The sequence below is a fragment of the Simochromis diagramma genome, unplaced genomic scaffold (genome assembly GCF_900408965.1).
Source record: "Simochromis diagramma unplaced genomic scaffold, fSimDia1.1 OVJJ01000216.1, whole genome shotgun sequence".
NCBI lineage: Eukaryota > Metazoa > Chordata > Actinopteri > Cichliformes > Cichlidae > Simochromis > Simochromis diagramma.
In genome coordinates, this window is record NW_024386883.1 from 17997142 (window position 1) to 18016900 (window position 19759).

The following is a 19759-nucleotide window of genomic DNA, read 5'->3' on the forward strand; positions in this document are numbered from 1 at the left end:
TAATATCAATCCTGCCAAGGACAACATCTAAACAGAAAAATCTAACAGCCCTAACTTTTGTGTGAGTTGAAGTGTGGATTTATCCAAAAGGACAAACATGTTATCAACAGTGCATATAAATACAGCGCTACTTCAGACCCGTTTCATGAATAATGTGTAGGTTAGTATGGTACTTAAGGTCAGTTAGGGCAGCTTTGTTGAGTAAAATGACATGGTTAAAAGACGTGTATTACACGTGTCAATGCTCTATTTAGTAGTAACAGCCACAGAGAGTCACATACCCTTATGCTGGAACAATTATTACATATTTACTGTACCTACAAGCAATGTTCCCTCTAATATTTCATGTGTCTGAGCAAACACAGCCTTGGACCACTGTGAGCAACATTAGACGTGTGCACTGTGGTCACGCCAGCATCGAATCCATCCAAGTTACATGTTTTATTAAAATAATCAAATTACAGCATTTACATTTATGTTAGAATATTAATTAATTGCTTTAGGCCACTTACAATGAAAATTAAAAAAAAAAATCTTGTTCATGACCTGTGTAGCATGTTAACACTATTGGAAGTAAAAATAACTTGAACTCCAATTTTGAAAACACAACTTTATTTTATTTTTTTTATAAAGTTCTGACTTGTATTATGAGTCTGAGTCTGTGGTCTGGGAGAGAGTCCTGTAACTCTGTCTGCAAAATACAGTATATATTGACCAATGTTGGGCAATTAATTATATAGTTACTTCTTCAAAAAAGTAACTGAGTTATGCAAACAACAAAGTTTTTTGCAGCTGTTTACCTAAAAATGCAGCCAAGGCGTTTTTTTTAAATAAACATTTCAAACTATTTACAGAACAATCAGCTGTTCTGCATCAAGTCTGATGCCACACAAATTATTTGTGCCACTCCAAATAATCATTTCTGTCCACTATGAGATAAAGGAGAACAACAGCCTGAAACCTGCAGGCCTGACAACAGGAGATGTATCACTCCTGTAACACCTGTAACATTCAGCAGTCGCCTCATTGTTCTGACACACACAACAAAACTACTGACTACACTACACACTAACTACACAAGATTTGCGCTAAACGTCGCAAATCTCTCACATCTCAAAACACCGCCGTCACTCCTAAAACTTCCCCCTTTCCTAAACAACTAAATGCCATGTTGCCATATCATTTTTTGATTGGTCGACATGGTACATTTTTCGACCAATAGGAAAGGGTTGGGGTTTTTTTTTGGTTTTGTTTGTTCTCACAATGGAGAGTGCTTTCAAGCGTTTTCCTTATTTTTACCCAGCAGCCAGTCAATTACTGACTAACACTGCAAAACAGAATTATTAAAGTTTTCATTTTAATTTCAATTCAGATTAGATTTTTTTTGTGTGCACAACGCAGATTTTCTGTGCGCAGAGACCGTGCCAGCAGTGCACAATTGCGCACGCGCGCAGCTTAGAGGGAACATTGCCTACAAGTCCAGGTATGGTTATAAAACATACAGGTTGAAAAGGAATACATCCATAAACCTTCTCAGTGCCTAGCAGGTCCATATTCAACATCCTGTATGCATTACATCCACTATCCCTCCTCTGCACATGTCCAGACCAACTCAGCTTCACCTCACTAACGTTGTCTCCAAAGTTCACAACCAGAGCTCTTGCTCTGATAAACTCGTTTCTATTCCTGTCCTAACCCCAACCCAGCTCCATCTTTAACTGTTACAAAATAACACTTTTTAAAAAATGAAACTACATGCTTTGGAAGAAAAAAAAAAAAAAAGAGTTGATTGTATAGGAAAACATGCATCCTTCTAATATGAATAAAGTTCAGCATCTAACTTGATAGTGAATTAAATCTGCAATGGACAGGTAAAGGAAATTTAACATGCTTGAATGTGGCATTAAAAGTTTTCTTGGGTTTTCAACCAGACTGACTCCCTCCTTCACCCTTCCGGCTACCCTTAGAGCAAAATCTACAGCTGCTTTTCTTGCAGTGGTGCTGGTATGTATGTATTCATGGGAATCATGAACTCTGACATTTACACAAGATTTTTTTAATGCAAAACTAAGCAACCTAGTCAACAAATTATACACCGGAAATGGAACTGTTAGAAGTATAATGGCTCGAAGCTCACCATCCACCTGCTAACAGAATATAAGGAGAAAATGACAGTTTTGAAACAGCTCCCCCAGTGCTTGGACCAAAATCACATGAAGTCTGTTTTTGTGGCCTTGAAGAAAAAAACACATCTAAGCTGGTCATTGCTTTCAATGGTATATGCCTTTTGGAAGCAAAAATAAAACGAGTGAGAATATTCAGAGGAATACAGACAGTAAGTCAGAGTGCATGTATTCCAAGTGGCACCCATTTCTCACCAGATAATGAAGATGCTCTGCACAGTACAAAACCAATTAACCCACTATAGCACTGTGGCTTCTGTCTGCTGTGTCAAGATCTGTGCTGCTAAGCGCGAGACTTGTTAGCTGTTATGTGGCTGCTGTACATGATTGTTCCTGCTGCACACCTGAGGCACAAAAACTGGGGCAGCAGGTACGCACACAAACACAAGAGTACGTCAGATTTCTTGTGAAGAACTTCACCAACTAGATCCGATCTTTAACCCGCAACTTTCCACTCAACACCTGACCCCAAATGGTGCAGCACTAAATCAATCAAACACTGAAGCGCATCATTCTCATCTTTCTATCCCCCAAACGAGATGCGGTCCACTTCACTGCAGAAATATCACAGCACACACACTCGCGGGTACACGCAGGTTGTCATAGCTACAAGCTTTTTATCAGGTGGAAATCGGAGGTGAGTGAGCCAGCAGGTAGTCTGCTCTTGCCAAAGTCGTCCCTGAGGAGGATCAATTAAAGGCAAACAGTGCAGCTACTGTACTGTCAGCGGTGAGAAACACTCTGGGGCTTCTCACGCCTCGTGAGCAGTGAGCACAGATATGAGTCCCTTGGTGATAACAGCCAGGTTTCTGCAGTTTTCCCTCTTCAAGGGTGAAAATAATTAAATGAATGAATAAGCAGTGATTACAGAAATCTCTGTACTCCTCTCCAACACTGTTTAATGTCTTTAACACATCATAATTACTCTGGGCACACTGTGTCGGGTTTGCCTCTAACACTCGTGCAGCTTGTTTACGGTCCTTCATTTTTAAAATTAAAATAAAAACCATTTGGCGTGATGAAAACATTTATGCTTCCTGTGCCCTCTGTGGGGCACGCTACCCTAAATTAGCACTCACAGCTCCACAAAGCACACACATGATAAACAAATGCCTAAGTGCAGTGTAATAAAATTAACAGATTTTCCAATTTACTTTCTCAATGACAGTAATATTAAACGAAATACTGAAAACGTGGTGGTTTACTCGGTCCATCCCTGCTTTGGCCAGCACATCAAGGTCACTTGATGCTTCCTATAGAGCACTGGTATGCCTCTTGGGTCTCTAAATTCCCCTTTTGTTGTTTTTAATCACATAAACCTATCAGCATAAGAATATTTTGCCTGGAAACTGTCCCTGCACAATCACTTTTTTGTCCTGGGACATTTGTTGTCTATTGCAATGCTGTCAACCCTCTCTTGTCATGTTAGTTTCAGGCCAAAACAATCAACTAGATTTTTAAATTGCTGTTTTGTCATGTTTTACTTTGTCAGAGGTTTCTTCCTATTAAATGGGTGTTTTTCCTCCCCGTGTTCACCAAGTGTTACAGCCAGGTGGGCCAATGTGTTTGAGGAGCAGATCCAAAAGCATACGTATGGAAGACAAAACAAAAGGGTAACAAAAGGTGAGCTGTTTATTTAGGCTGGTAGTAAAACCTAGAAATCAAATGGACAATGGTGAACTAAGGCAAAGACCAAAAGCTAAACTAAACTGGAAAAACCTAGAGCTAAACATGAAAACTATGGCAAATACATAAACATGAATCTGAACAGGGGCATAACAAGAGCACAAACATGAACTTGAGCAGGAGCATGAAGACACAAGAAAGCCAGAGGGATACAGGGGACTTAAATACACAGGAGGGTAATGAGGGAAGTGAAAACACCCGGGGACAAATGAGCCTGAATGCCAGAGATGAAGTACGACTAAACGCACTAAACATGGAACACCAGACTCTTCACAATAAAACAGGAACAAGAAAGGGACGTAGACAAGACAACATGAGCTTGACAACACGGAACACGCAGACATGAGACACATGACAGACTGCACGGAAAACAGAAAAGACACATAAACAAGGAGACAGAGAAGAAATATAACTACACCAAAACTTAACTAAACACTAAATAGAATAATAACACAAGAACTTCCCAATGTAACCACCAAAAATACAAAATAAACTCAAAATGCTGAATCGCGCACCCAGCCTCCCACACTAAGTGTTTGGTCAAGCGGAAATTGTTTGGATTCTCTCTGCATTACTTTATATTTGACCTTTAAACAGCCTCGAGTCTCACAGACTTACATATCATGATTTATCATATCACAGATGATATGATATGATGATACTTTTTAGCCCAATACATAACCAGTCTTCTACACACTGACTATATTAGAGCGATTAATAAAAAAGGTGTTTTACACAGTTATAAACACAGTGTTTTACGCCTACATCAATCAAGATTTAAGAGATTCTGTTTGATCCGACAGGGCAAGAAGGAAAAAAAACTCAAATTACACAACGCTGCCTGAAAAAAAAGTGTTGCTCCAAACCATTGGTCTAAATCCACATCAATGTAAATATGAGCATAGTCAGTGTGGAAAAATGTGGGGGTAAGGACTTAATTACAGCTGAGACAAAGTGAAGCAAAGGAGCTGAGACGGAGTTGCCAGTCTAATTTCAGCTTCTGTCTTAATTAAGAAAGCTCAGCACTTTGTCGTGTCACAATTATCCTCAGAAACACATCTTTCTTTCTCACACTGTCACATTTGGACACATTGGCAACATACAGCAGGGGAAACCAGTGGATTTTTTTTGTTTTGCTTCAGTCATAAAAGCAGAATTACCAAAAAGCTGCTGCATGCCAACCAGTCAAATTGCATTTTACATGCATGTCTGTGCATGTGTGTAACATGTTACATTTAACATCTAAAACAGTATTTTGTGAGGTCACAATGACCTTGACTTTTTGACATTTAAGCAGAGTTATTCTAATGGTTATTAGTTATCCTTCTAGTTCATCTAATCACTTCATTCTTGTGTCCAAGTGAAACTTTGAGCCAAACTTGCAGAAGCTCCCTTGAGGACTTCCTGAGAAGGGGGCAGACAAGTCGAAAACATAAAGCCTCAAAAATTGTTTCCTGTGGTTGTTAAAGTGTCCCAAACCTACAAAACACAGATTATACATATTCATAAGGGAAAAACATCACAAATGGGCATCTGGCACCTGTCTCTAGATGTTCTCACTAGTGAAGCGCTGTTCTATAACAGTGTGATCGTACATAAGAGAACCACTAAGCATACGGTTCAGTTCATCTGTTGCTATATTGTGTATAGTTAGATGAGCACTGCAGTGCACCAGTGAAGTGGCTTCTTGGGAGGGTTTGACTTCCAGTGCAGCATCTGATGTGTGAGAGCACGGATTTTGGGAACAGAAATGTAAGAGACAAAAATGTCTGTACATCATTACTAAATACAGAAGGGAAAAAGTGTTGTCAATATTTAAAGAGAGCCAATTGGATAAATGATGGATGGATGAATGAATATGACGATGTTTTTTCACCTCTCGTGTGAAAGGTTTTAGTTTTACAAGCTGATGGAGGTTCTCAGGCATCGTGGCTCTATCTACTTAACATTTAAACCTCTATTTTAGCCCCAGGTTGCCTTCAAATTAAGTGCTTAGAACTACAATGACTGGATGACTCAGAACCCCACACAGATACCTCAAGCATAGAAAATATATAAAAAGACTGCGTCAGGCCACCTCTAGAGGTGGAGAGACTGTTCATCAGCATGGCTAAATACACGGACCAGTTTTAGTTAAAGCAAAAACAAAAGTGGAATCAATTTACATTCTACAGTGTTAAAAATGTATACAAAATTACACAAATGTTTTTCACCACAAAAATGAATGTATTCATAGTTAGGGGCAGTTTGCATTACAGAACTTTGATATAATTTGTGTTACTTTCATATTCTGCATAAACTGGCTTATCTGATAAACTTAGCCCTGTGCTAAGCTAGCATAATTTAGCAAAGAGCTAGTAGGCCAAAGTATTCCTTGTTAAAAATATTTTACTGTAATCAATACTTATGTTCAAGCAGACAAAAAAAAAATAAGAGCTGATCTCCACTTTAAAAAACATCCGATATATATGCCTGATTCTGCCATTCTTTTTAAAAATCCAGCAGTAACATTACTGGAGTAGGAGTGAATGCATCTTACGTAACTGTTTGAAGTAGAATATTTTGAAAATGAAAATTCTAAACAAAGCAAACAAAAGCCATCTTTTTAATGGAAGTATCAACATCCTTATCAATATAGTAAACTAGTATCAATTTGGTGATGGGAGGCATCCTGCTAAAAATATTATCATTTCTATAGAGACATTCACTCCCCATATCATGTCTACTTTCTGTCTGGGCAGCCCATTGAATGTGTGATCCTGGCAACTCACTTACACCAGAGTAGGGAAAAAATAAGCCTCACAAACCAACATCATCTTTACTCACAAGACAAAGTACGACATACGCCTTTATTAGAAAGGGACTTTCAACAGCTCAGCCTGGATAATGAGAAGATTATGCACAATAAAGCATTTTAGAGGAGTGGACTTCAATTACTGTCATTTTATCATTCATCATTTAGGTCATTTAAATAAAATCCTTCAAAATCTAAATGCATATTTAAATGAAATAGGTATGCCGTGGATGGAAAGCTTTAAGTCACTGATTAGATTTAAAGTGCACTACTTTTAAACTTGCGTTACTCACTCAAAAGGTTCACTGGGGTCATCCCTCTGCATCTCTGGAGGGATTGGAATCCGTTTGTAGTACATTTCCCAGTCAAACGCCCCTCGCATGGCGTCCCCTGCCTGCGTGTCATAACCAAAGTTGTCGTGGTCGATGACGTCGATCATTGGACATACAATAGCCTTCCTGTTCTGGGCAATTCGATCTGTGAGATGCACATAGAGAGCCATTTGAATAATGTGAGTTAAATAAAAAAAATAAATAAGACAAGTTACGTGTTTGTTTGCTGTATGTTGTGATATGGACAATAATAAATGAAACTCAGTCTTGGTTAACCCTTGTTCTGTTTGGTCCTCTGTTTGTGTTATAATATTTAGTTTTTGTTTAGAGATTCATCCTTTGGTCATAACCTCTCTATCCCCTTTTTCTCTCCTTTGTTTGTATCTAAACTCAGCGGCTACTTTACTGGCTTGGACCTCCCTTTGCTTTCACAACCATCTTAATTCTTCATAGCATAGTAGTAGAGTGAATTTTGAACACTGTTATGCTCAAGAAACCAATCTGAGATGATTTGAGCTTTGTGACATGGTGTGTCATCTTGCTGGAAGGAGCCAGCAGAAGATGAGTACAATGTTTTCATAAAGGGATAGAAAATAATCAGCAACAATATTCAGGTAAGGTGCAGTCACTTATCAGAGTAGGTGATATTTTTCCAGTCCTGATATCCAGTTTAGGTGAGCCCATGTGGAGTCCACATTGTCCACATTGTGGACTGTGGACTCTGTTTCCTGTTCTTGGCTTAGAGGAAGGGTGCCTGGTGCAGTCCTCTGCTGCTGTAGCCCATTTCAAGGTTTGACACGTCGTGCATTCAGAGATGCGTGTATTATTGTAGGGTCTACCTTACAAGATAAAGCGCCTTAAGGTTTGTTGTTGTGATTTGGCACTGCATAAATAAAACTGAATTGAACAGAATAGAATAGAGATGCTTTTCTGCATACCCTGGTATGTTTTCTATAGACAATAGTGAATCCTCAGCTTGTCTGACATCAACAACCACACCAAGTCACTTAGATTAACTTTCTTCTCCATTCTGATGCTTGGTTTGAACTTCAGCAGGTCTTCTTGTCCATGTCTACATGGCTAATGCACGGAGTTGCTGCCATATGAGTGTGAGTGAGTGTATGTTTTCTTCCTTTTACTGACTTCCACATAACATTTACATTTGGATACAGCTGTGAACGGATTCTTGGCAACAGCACTCCATAAGTTAAGGTCTTTGATGATCCAGAAGGGGATAGGAAAATTGTCCACCACAGATGTAGTTTTTAAAAATGCAGCTTTATACCTGAGTTTGAATTTTTTACAGCAAACAATATAACTTTTTATTTGGATTCAACAATTATTAAAATACAGAAAATATTTATAGTTTCCGCTCCTCTTTCAGATGAAAAATCATGTATCATATCAATATTTGTATTCATAATTGCCAATTCAAAGTAATGATACTGCTGCACCTAATGCAAACCTGCAGTGCAACTACAGTATGTTCACTTTTCCACACAGCCTCCAGTCCTAACTCTTTCACTCCTGACAACAATCAAAGTGCCACAGTGGGCTGTAATGAACATGGCTGCTTGTTTATGTTACGCACTGGCAGACACACGTCCTATTCCCGCTTGATGTGTAAACAGCTTGACAGAGAGGTAACATGGGTCATAAGGTTTGCTGTGAAATGGTTCCAACTGGGAATGGCGCCATGCTGGGAAACCGAGTTGAACATGGGTCCTTAATGGAAAAAGGTAATTGATAAAGTGAGAATGAGGTAGTGAGCAAGTCCATCAGCCAGAAGAGGAAGCACTCAGTCTCGCAGCAGGGATAGTGTGAGTGCGTGTGTGTGTGTGTGTGCATATATTTCTGTGTTTGAGAATGATTGGCTCTCTCTTAGTGAAAGCAGTTTTGCAGCAGTAACGTGACTTTGTACATTCCTGTGCTCCGTGACCTTGGGAGTGATAAATTTTTCCGAGAGCGATGAAATTTGGAAATTGACATTTGTCAGATTTTGACATTTATAGATGTGTCCTTTTTGTTGCAAAAGTGAAGCATTTTTAAAACAAAAAGTTATTTTCTAAGAAAATTTGAATATTTGTGAAAGTAAAGTAATTAAAAAATATTTGAAAATTAAACTGTCAAAAAAGGTTGAAATGTTCTTTTGGAAATTAAGTGATATTTTTGGAGCAATTTTTAAAAGTGAAACGTTTTGGAAAACAGAAATTTCAGGACGTTTTTGTTTATTTAATTTATTTGTTTATTACATGAAAATCACAGTGCTACATTTAATATGTTGCCTGGACTGGCTTTAAGTTGTTTACCAGAACGTCTGTAAACATGTTCTTTTTGTTTAATGCAGTAAATGTTATTATTGTGGCCAAAATAATTTATAATAATACATCTCTGTAGAAAATGTGGAAATTCATCCTTATATTTTTGATATTTTAATGGTTCAAGAGGGCAATGTGAACTGGGAGTGTGCAAGAAGCTGGTGGATACAACTGATATATAAAGTAAACACCATTACTATAATGATATATGCTGTAGTTAGCTTGTACACAAAATATCATTAGGCTACAAACTGTGGACACCGCTCTGAGTCACGGCGAGGACCCAGTAGTGCAGTTTAACAGTGAATGAGAGACAGCAAGAACGGACAAAAACTTGGTGATTAAACTATCAATTTATTTCTCAAACTGCACCTGTGTGGTGTCTCAGTTTTCAGTGGCACTGCTGTGGGAGATGAGTCTCAGTATGTTGAAAAAAAATGTGCCAACAGAAAAGTGAATGGCCTCATTTGTAGTCACCTTACTTTAGTCAACCATAAAGAAAGTAGCTGAGGCAGCAGAATATTAGTCACTGGAAATGTGAACGGGAACAAACCTGGATAAACTATTAAGTGAGTCTGAAACTCTACATACGCACTGCAGTGTTTATGATGTACACATTTACTTACACATAAGACCTCGTACCGATTTTTGGATGGGAGATATGTCATCGGCACCTCATGATTGCTGGATGGATGTGTGTAAGCGTGTTTCTCACCCAGCAGTGGAGGCAGCCAGTTGACATTAGCTTCGCAGTGTGAGTCCAGGAAGGTGATGACTTCCGCCTTGGCAGCAGCGGCTCCAAGAAGACGAGTTCTAATCAGCCCCTCTCTCTTCTTCGTCCTCAAGATGCGAACCTTAGGCATCCGTTTCATGTACTCCTCCAGTGCCACCTTTAGGTGCTCTGCAAAGAGAGGAAGGTAGAGATGATTTGAGGTAAAGGACCACTGTGCTTCAGTAGATTCTTTATCACTTTTAGTCTTTTAAAACCAATCGACCACTTTTTGCTACCAAAAAGTCGTAATTTTTTTTTAATCAATACCAAGAAAGGAAAGACTCTCATATTTTCAGTTTTCTAAATACAATATTTTAATGTCATTTGAACACTGCAACAAGCCGTACATGCTGTAATTATTTTCATTCTTTTCACACTTTACCTTCACATCGATCAAGCTCAACAACAAAATCCTTCATCACCGTGCTTTGTGTAAGAAGCTGATGCATATGCTTGAGCATTTAGTTTTTCAGCACAACACTGTCCTTTGTTTTGTACTGCAAATGTTTGTTCAGGATTAAAATAAATACTATAGTAGCATTGATCATTTTGTTTGGAGTAGAAAATTTAAATAGGGACACATGTCCACAATGCATAGACAACGAACTCTCTCAATGTATTTCAAGTGTGAAAGAGTTGTGCTGTGTGTATTACCAGTAACAACATTTCAGTGCTCTTAGTTTTTCCTTGGTCCATCCATTGGTGTTACATCTTCTCTGTATCTGTGTGAGTAAATGTGTGAATGTGTGTGTAGCAGTCTTGTGATTTCTCTTTTTCTGTCACTTCTTGTTTTGTTTGGTTATCACCCTCATTGTGCATCTTTGTAGTCTTTGTTTTCCAGCTCCTGTGATTGTGTGCTCAGTCCTAATTGATTCGACCTGCCCTTCACCCACTCAGACAGTAACATCCTGTCGCTCCCATCTGTCCTTTGTCAGTTCAACTGCTGACATTCCTGCATGTCCTCTTTTATTTTTATCTGAATTACTCTTTGGTAGAATCAGCAGCCATCGGATTTGCGTCTGCTACCTTTCACCATTTCCAGTTAGTTTCCCTTTTTTGTTTGTTCAGCCTGTCTGTGTAGTTCTGTCTCTGCAGTTTGGTTCTCCTTGAATCAAGAACTGGCATGTAACAGAAAGACTGGCGACCTACTGAGTTTACCTTCCCTCCTGCCCATGCTCCATGCTGGTAGCCGGGATACACTCCAACCCAGTGCAATTCTGCACACAATAAGCAGTTTATACAACAGCTGTTTTTTTTGGTTTTTTTGCAGAGGTACCAAAAGAAAGTTTGGGGATAGGAAAGTTTTACTGTTCACTCACTGTGTCTACTTCACAAACCTTCAAAAAGAAGAAAAAAAAAATCTGTTCTCTGCTTCAGTTTTCTGCCTGTGGGATTTTGCCATTTTAAATGCAGAAATTACAGACAGAACATTTAACCACAGGAGCAACGAATCAGACTGATGAGATGCAGGGCTGTGATGTTTTACCTATGTAGGACAAATATCTGCAAACATGAGTGAAGGTAATCTCAGTTCAGGAAATAGACAAAACAACAACTCTAGCAATCCATTTAATGAGCAAGATCAGACAGCGTTCAAAACCGGCTGCCAGGAGATGCACGAACAATGAAATGTGAAAATCTCATTGTTAAGATCTCATTTGGACAATTGTTTGCACATATGGCTATAAATATATGACTATAAAGAGATACACTTTACAAATATTTGCTCATACTCACAACAATGTTTCTCAAAGAATAGTTCTTTATAGCTAAAATGTAACAAGCGAATAAAAGCACATTATAACCTGACATTTGGTTAGGTTAAGATGTGTCACACATTTTTTGCAGAACAATCTGCAATTTGCTAAAAAAGACTGCTGAAACATTTTGGCTGTTAAAATTCAGTCTGTCATTGTAATCATGTCAATGATCTGTAAATGCATAGTTAAGTGTAAGTACCATTATTCATTGAAATGGGCTGGGATAATGGTCTCCCTGAAGAGAGAAGGCTTTGGGTTTTTTTTTTTTTTACATTTTTCGTTGTTACGTTTTAATGCTCTTTATACAAAATTTAAAGGCCTTTAAAAAAATCTAACCTAAAATGTGAGATATTTTATATTATTAGTATGACTGTCTGTGTAGGTGGCCTGGGCTCTTTTGTTTGTATAATAAGTACAATTAATTGCAACATTTTGACAAACCAGAGCATTACAAGTATGAAATACTATTTTACCCAACTGATATCATGGATTATTCTATGAAAACACTTAATTGATGGATGGTGTCATGGTCTTGGGGCTGTGGTATTTTTGTGATTATTTAGAGTGTTTCTCTCTGACTTATGTTAATGATTTGAGTTTTTGAATTTCCATTTCTTTAGTGTAAAGCTACTGTGTGTAGGTATATATCTAACCTTTGCATTAGTTATTTCCTGTTTTGTTTTGGTACTAATTTGGCTCGTGTGCTTTATATTCAGTTTTACTTTCTCCTCTTGGATTGTGTCTGTTGTGTGCTCCCATGTCTCATTTCCCTGATTGGCCTTCATTGTGTCTGTGTGAGTAAAGAGAGTCCTGTCTTCTGCTCGTCCTTTGTAGGTTTCGCTTTCCTAAATAACTAGGAAGTTGGAATTTCTGAGTTCCAAGAGTTAACAATCCATTCAGAATCAGAATACTTCACTTAATCCCTAAGGAAATTATGTAGAACAAAAACTCTCTAGCCACATAATTGAAAGGAAATCTATTAAACAGACGAACATTAAGAACAAAGTAAAGGACAAGAAATAAGTAAGAAAAAGTTAAAGTAAAGAGAAAAGGTAAAGAGAAAAGCCGGAGCAACTGTAACAGGCTGCATGCATTGTTGATGCATGCACACTCATGATGGCGCACATCCAAGATGGCGGCCCTGGATGTAAACAATAGCAAATTTGCGAAACTTTTAATCTATAATGTCACTGTTGTGTATTTGTGACTCACTACATAAGCCATACTGACCACGCTCTATCCACTGATGTTTTTAAGCACAAAAAACTTTTTCGTCACTTTATCTGGAACGAGCTAACTTGGACTAGAGAAGCAATACTCTTGAGTAATCTGGAGCATGGAATATATTCCTGGCTGGAATCCAAATCCAAGCAAAATCAACAAACTACTGTTTTTGTACAGACTTGTTGTGGGCCTTCTGCCAATAAAGCTGGCTTTTTGTTTAACAAGTCTGAATTTAGGTTCTTTTCGTGCAATTTTATGACATAAAGAATCACAGTTGATTTTCCAATGGGTTGGACATCAAATACCTATGCTCTGTCAGATTCTGTTGGTAAAAGATGAGCATAAAATGTGTAGGAAAGAACCAGCCTCACTGAAGAGGACGGCAGTTGTGTTAGCCACCAGTGTTGGTCAAGTTACTTGAGGAAAGTAATCAGTAACTAATTACTGATTACTTCCCCAAAAAAGTAATCCCGTTACTTTACTGATTACTTATTTTCAAAAGTAATTAATTACTTAGTTACTTTTTAAAAACACGATTTACAACCTGAAGAGGTGATAAAGCGATAGATCTTTCAGCCCAATTCTACTTTTTCTACATAATCCATCATACAAAATGTAATCAAATGGAAACGTCTCTTTTTTTAACTTGTTTTATTAGTTTTAATCTTTTAACTTTATGCATCAAGCAAAAATGTAATTATATGCAACATTCTCTGACTTGAATAAATTAGTTTAACATTTAAACCTATTTTCTGCACATTCCAGCACATAAAATAAAATATTTTTTGTGTTTACACTCACTCTTTCAAATAGATGCAAGTAAAACACAGCAGAAAATAAATAAAGTCAAAGACTCAGCGGTCCTGTTGCTCTATTTTCACCTGTAAAGCAGGACTACGGTAGGCGGAGGTTTACCCTGGTGCAGGTGTGCCGCGGTCAGTGGAAGAATCCGCGAGATTCTCTGTGAGTTTCCCATTACGTCGTTGCGCACTCGGTGCTTGCTTGGAAGTTTAGGGTTTTTTTTCGTTGTAAAAAGTTTTCTTCCCACGCACAGCGGACACTAATGTTTTTGTCACTTTTTATGGAATCAAACTCAAAGTAAGGTCAGTACTTCCACGCTTTAAACGCTGCACGCTCATACTCTCTCCCACAATCGATATATGATCCACTGCTGATCTGCACACAGCTGTTGTCACTAACGGCGCACTCGCTTACGTCACTGTCATGAGACATTCTCGCAAAAAAATCACGGTTTTAGTAATGCAGTAACGCAGCGTTCCTACGGGAAAGTAACGGTAATCTAATTACCGATTTTGCAATAGTAATCCCTTACTTTACTCGTTACTTGAAAAAAGTAATCAGATTACAGTAACACGTTACAAGTAACGCGTTACTGCCCATCTCTGTTAGCCACACATCGTCAGCTAGAAGAAGATGACGCTTAGAGGCCTATTTGTTAATTTCCTTTTTCTTTGGTTTAGGCTCTAAAACTGTTTTGTTAGGTTAGGTTCACGTTGAGAAGTCAGAAACATTAATTATTGCCCCCGACAACCAGATATCTCTAATCAAACAGCACCTTGGTTCTCTTGGCTCATCTGTTCACCTGAGCCTCAGGTACCTTGGTGTGATGTTTGATTCTGCCATGTCCCTAGAACAACACTCTCGCCAGTTAATTAGGAACTGCCTTTTTCAGCTAAGAAACATCTCCAAACTGTGATCTTTGCTGTCTAAGTTTGAGTTAGAAATGGTTATTCATGCTTTTATTTCTTCTCGCTTAGATTATTGTAACAGCCTTTTTCCTTTGTTTGAGCAAAAGGAATCTTGACCGTCTCCAGTTAGTCCAGAATGGTGCTGCAAGGCTTTTAACTAAGACACGAAAAAGAGAGCACATTACACCAGTGTTACGTTCATTACATTGGCTTCCAGTACATTTCAGAATTCATTTTATTCAAGATGAATTCTGAATTTGAGAATTCAAGATTTGAATTCTCAAATTCAAATCTTGGTACTGACTTTTAAAGCTTTGAATTGTGATGCCCCTGCTTACATTTCTGATCTTTTAGAACCCCACGCTCCCTCTCGCAGCCTGAGATCTTCTAATCAAAGGCTGTTGGTAGTCCCTCGAACATATTTTAAAACCAGAGGTGATAGATCTTTTAGAGCGGTGGACCCCAGGTTGTGGAATGCTCTCCCTCCATCATTACGTTGCCTTGATTGTATTTATTCTTTTAAAAAGCAACTTATGACTAATTTATTTAGATTGGCTTTTAATTAGATTTGTGCTGTGTTTTATTATTAATGTATTTTATGTATTTCTGTTTTATATTACTGTGAAGCACTTTGTGGTTTTTATCCTGTGAAAAGTGCTATATAAATAAATTGATTTGATTTGATTTGAAACACCATAAACTTTTTTAGTTTGCTAGGTTTGGGATGAGAATGTAGTTTGGGTTAAAATACAGCCTTTCATAGCATTAAACACTGCAGATATGGCATCAACTCTTCACAAGGTTTCTGTCGGTCCCCTGATGCACTAGATTTATGCCATTACTAACACTAAAAAGCAGTATTTGATGCCCTGAATGAGGTTGGCATTTCACACCATGAGATGCCCTAACCCTGACCTTATCCCCAATCCTAACCTTTTCACGTTCAAAAAGCCTAAAACACATAGACATTAAACACAAACGATGCTATTTATACACAATCCCTTAATGTCATGTTTTAATGCTAGGTGATCATTCTTGAGGATAAAAGCAGAAGCCCAGTGGTTTGAATAGAAAACCTTCTTGAAGTACAGAAAACGTGACATATGGTTTTGACAGCTTCTTTACAAACAGTCACAATACTGCCTGTCTAAAGAAGAAGACAGACTAAGAGTAGCTGAAACGTTGACCTTTTAACGTTATCCTTTAGAAACTCTTTGCTTTCATGCCAAATGCAGAAATCGTACTGAGCTGACATTGATGGAGAGGAAGAGAAACATAAAATTGCTCTGCCTGCTGCCTTTTTTAAATACATGAAGATGACCTGCAGTGGAAGGAAGAATGACTGCAGATGGTTTTATATTTTCAATATGAAGAAAGGTTAAGAAAGAAGAGCTAAACTTTCAGACATTAAAAAGACTGTAAATTGGTAAATAAAACAATCTCCACCCAACCCTCATTCTCCCAACTAATATTCCAGGATTTTATTTATTTATCTTTGTTTTGTTTTATTTCCAGAAGATGAAGCACTTGGAACAGCAGCAGGGAAGTGGAGCAGGAGGTTGACAGATGAATTGGTGTTTCCATCAGTACTGATGCAGACACTGTACTGGTCAACTGTGGCGAAGAGAGAGCTGAGTGAGGCTGTTGATTTTCTAGATGATGTGCGTTCCTACCCTCACCTGTCATCATAATTTCTGGGTAGTAACCAAAAGAATGAGATCGCGGTGGAAGTGGGATAGTGGTGGAAATTAACCTAGTCCAAATGGTGGTTGGTCATGTGGATAGGGCAAGGAGCTCAGAGTAGAACATTTCAGTTGAGGTGGTTCGGGCAACTAATTAGGATATCACCTGGGTACCTCTTAGACCCTGGGAGCACCTCGGTGTCACCCCGCCCACCAGTGGTGGTGGCAAAGGAGAGGGAGGTCTGGGTACCTCTGCTTAGACTGCTGCTCAGGTGGACCAGCATCAGAGCAGCTGAAAATGGATGGATGGATGGAAAAAGCAACAAGTCACATCAACAAACAGCTAGGAGGATGTGACGGGAATCGCACATTCCTTGTCAAGATTTCGTGTTTTTTTTTTTTTTTTTTTTTTTTAAACACTATTTCTTGCATCTTTCGGCGTCTCACCTATTCACCTTTCCTGAAACAATCCTATTCCCCCCCCAAGCTTAAGCTGGAGATCTTTTGCTTGTTAGGCTAATTTGTAAACCACTAGACTATTTTAACACGACTGATTATAAATGGTTATGGATTTTTTTTTTTCACTTACAGAAACTGTATTTCTTCGCAGATGGTAGTAGGGTTTTAAAAATAAATAAAGAAAGAAAGAAAAATAATATATATTTATTTATTTATTTTTTCACCATTTTATGAGATGTAGGATTTCTTTCCATTTATGAAAGTCTTTGCACCGATCCATATAGCCACCATTTACTGCACAAATGATGCTTTGAATGACACAAACAAGAAGTACTATGTTACTTATTTGAATAGCTAAATGCTATTAGCAAATGAAAAACTGCAGTCCTCACTTGAGGTTGTCTCCAAAAGCAAGTCAATCCAGTTCTGATGAGTGACATTCAGAGAATGGTCACTTCTGAGTGATAGAAACCAACATTTACATCTAACATTGAGGCTTCAGTGGAGAGCTTCACAAGCTAATGGCTAACTATGGCGTATAAAGTCTATGCCTTTATGTTCTATATCCTTTTGGTGAGGACTTTGACTGATCTGCAACTCCAAGCAAATCCTCTTTGCACTGTAACCAATGACAACTAGTGGTTATGCAGTCAGCTATTGACTGGACAACTGATTAACTACATTTATTCTATTTTTAATACAAATGGATCAATATAAATCTGATGTATAGATGCTGCTGTATTTTTTACATTTACTTCATATGTTTTGCCCACTTTGATGTTGCTGTTTGAAGACTTTTACTTTTTATTATTCCATCAAAAACTAATCCTAAATTAGTTCTCTCTGCCCTTCCTTGAATTTCATGTTGTTGTTTCCCCTTCCTGCCTTCCATTGGACTGCAGTGAAGATCATTACTTTCAGCCCATGTTACACAGCAGCTGACCTACACTCTATAAAATGTGACATTGCAACAAGGACGGAAGGTCTCTATAAGGTCAGCATCAAACTGAGAGGAAAACGCAGTCTCCTCACTTTATGCTCATGCAATAAATCAACCCATTAACTACTGACCATTAAAAGGCTGACTCTTGCTCTTTATGAACACTCACCCCGCTCAAAGTAACGTTTACATCATCCTTCCAATGACAGGAACCGAGGCAAAATTAATCAAAGAACACTCACCCCATGTGTGAAGAGAGCTTGTATGGGGAGAGGTGAGGAAGACAGATCAGAGGATTTAATTATGATTGGTTAATTCTCCCTCAATAAATTGTGATACAGCTCGTACTGTTTACCATAACCAAGGAGGCAATTAATCACTCTAATGAGAGTGAGCTGATGCTGGCAAACACATTAGTCTTTATTAGAATGTGAAGCAGAGGAAACTGGAAGGCTGAGGCGTTGGGGCCATTTCACAGTATATAGAGCAGAGGCATGAATCACTCATCATACGGCAGGCTGGTGATAGGAGTCCAGCCTATTTATTTGGCACAGAGTGGATTCCACCTGAACTCCCGTGATATTATCCATCCATTTTTGTTAGTTTACCTCCCTGGAGTCTGTCACTCACATTTTACATGAACAGTCCTGGAGTTTTCCCGCCATCTTTCATCATCTCACATAGGGCCAAACTCAAACATGAATATGTGCTTAGAAGTTGAAAGACATGACAGCAGCCCTCAGGCTTTTGTATGGTGGCCCTGAGAGGTCAAACACACTGCACCTTAAGAAAACACCATGACACAGGAAAATGCTGCAAAAGCACAAAAAAGGAGACGTGACGGAACAACTGTGGAAGTGAGACCAGAGGGTTCATCTGTGAAAAGATACAGTTAATGTGGGTTTTATTTGCATGATTCATATAATATTGTAGAAGCATGTTTGCTAACAGCTTGTCACTTCTGCAGCTGCTCCCTCACATTATTTTCTCCCCCAAAAGACTCCCCTTGTGTTTTGTGAGCTTTCTTCTTATTTTGTATTTATTTAATTTTGTTGTGACCTTTAAAAAAAAAAAAAAAACAGTTGTGTTTTGTGTGCTTTTATAGAATCTATTAGCTGGTGTTTTTTCACGCTGCAGTGCATTTGACATCTCAGAGCCACCGTACCTTTGCCTCAGTGATGACTTGAGGTTAAAATGTCAAATGTGTCAGAATAAACTTGTGGATTGTGTTTGTCTTACTTTGGTTCATGAACTTAAACTACACTGACCAAGTGGAGCCTCCTCATAGGACTAGTGAGTCACTGCATTATCCTTTGAATATATTAGCTGTACTGTTATTATTAAAATGCCTTAATTAAATAAAATGATAGCCCACAAATCCATCACTTTGCTGAATTGTTTTATAACATCTGTAAATTCATTAATCTTTGCTCAACTGAAATCCCAGAAATTACAATTACAATTACTAACTAGTGTTGTCTCATATATAGATATGGGTTAGGTTGAATTCCAGAAAGGCTGCATTCATTGTTTTAACACTTAATAAAATGTAAGAATATCTGACTTTATGTAACCAAGATGTAACACACACACACACACACACACACACACACACACACACACACACCCTTCCCACCCCCTAAAACACAAACCTCTGAAAGCTAATAATAACTGCTATTAAGTAAGGTTACTTTTTTACTGGATATTTTTCATTTTAGCACTCTAATATTGTAATGTTCTCATGAAGTATATATAAAGAAATAATAAAAAAAATATTTACACCGAAGAGAGATCAGGTTTTAAGTCGTAGGGCCTATGAGCTCAAAGTCAAACACACAACACTGCAGTCCACACACGAGCAACATCCTTTCTAATGGATTAAAAAAAAAAATCAATTAAT

The 19759-nt window shown here is 38.2% G+C and overlaps 1 protein-coding gene across 2 annotated transcripts in view; it reads right to left on the reverse strand.

Moving 5' to 3' along the window:
* Positions 1-19759, reverse strand: part of LOC120734003 (polypeptide N-acetylgalactosaminyltransferase 10-like) — a 92518-nt gene that overhangs the window by 20707 nt on the left and 52052 nt on the right. For both annotated transcript variants that reach the window (XR_005695944.1, XM_040032543.1), the window contains exons 5-6: positions 10029-10214; positions 6957-7140 (exon numbers count right to left, since the gene is read on the reverse strand). Coding sequence is in view for 1 of the 2 variants with exons in the window: in XM_040032543.1 (XP_039888477.1) it covers positions 6957-7140; positions 10029-10214 (370 nt within the window). In the remaining variant the exon portion in view is untranslated. The remainder of the gene's footprint in view (positions 1-6956; positions 7141-10028; positions 10215-19759) is intronic.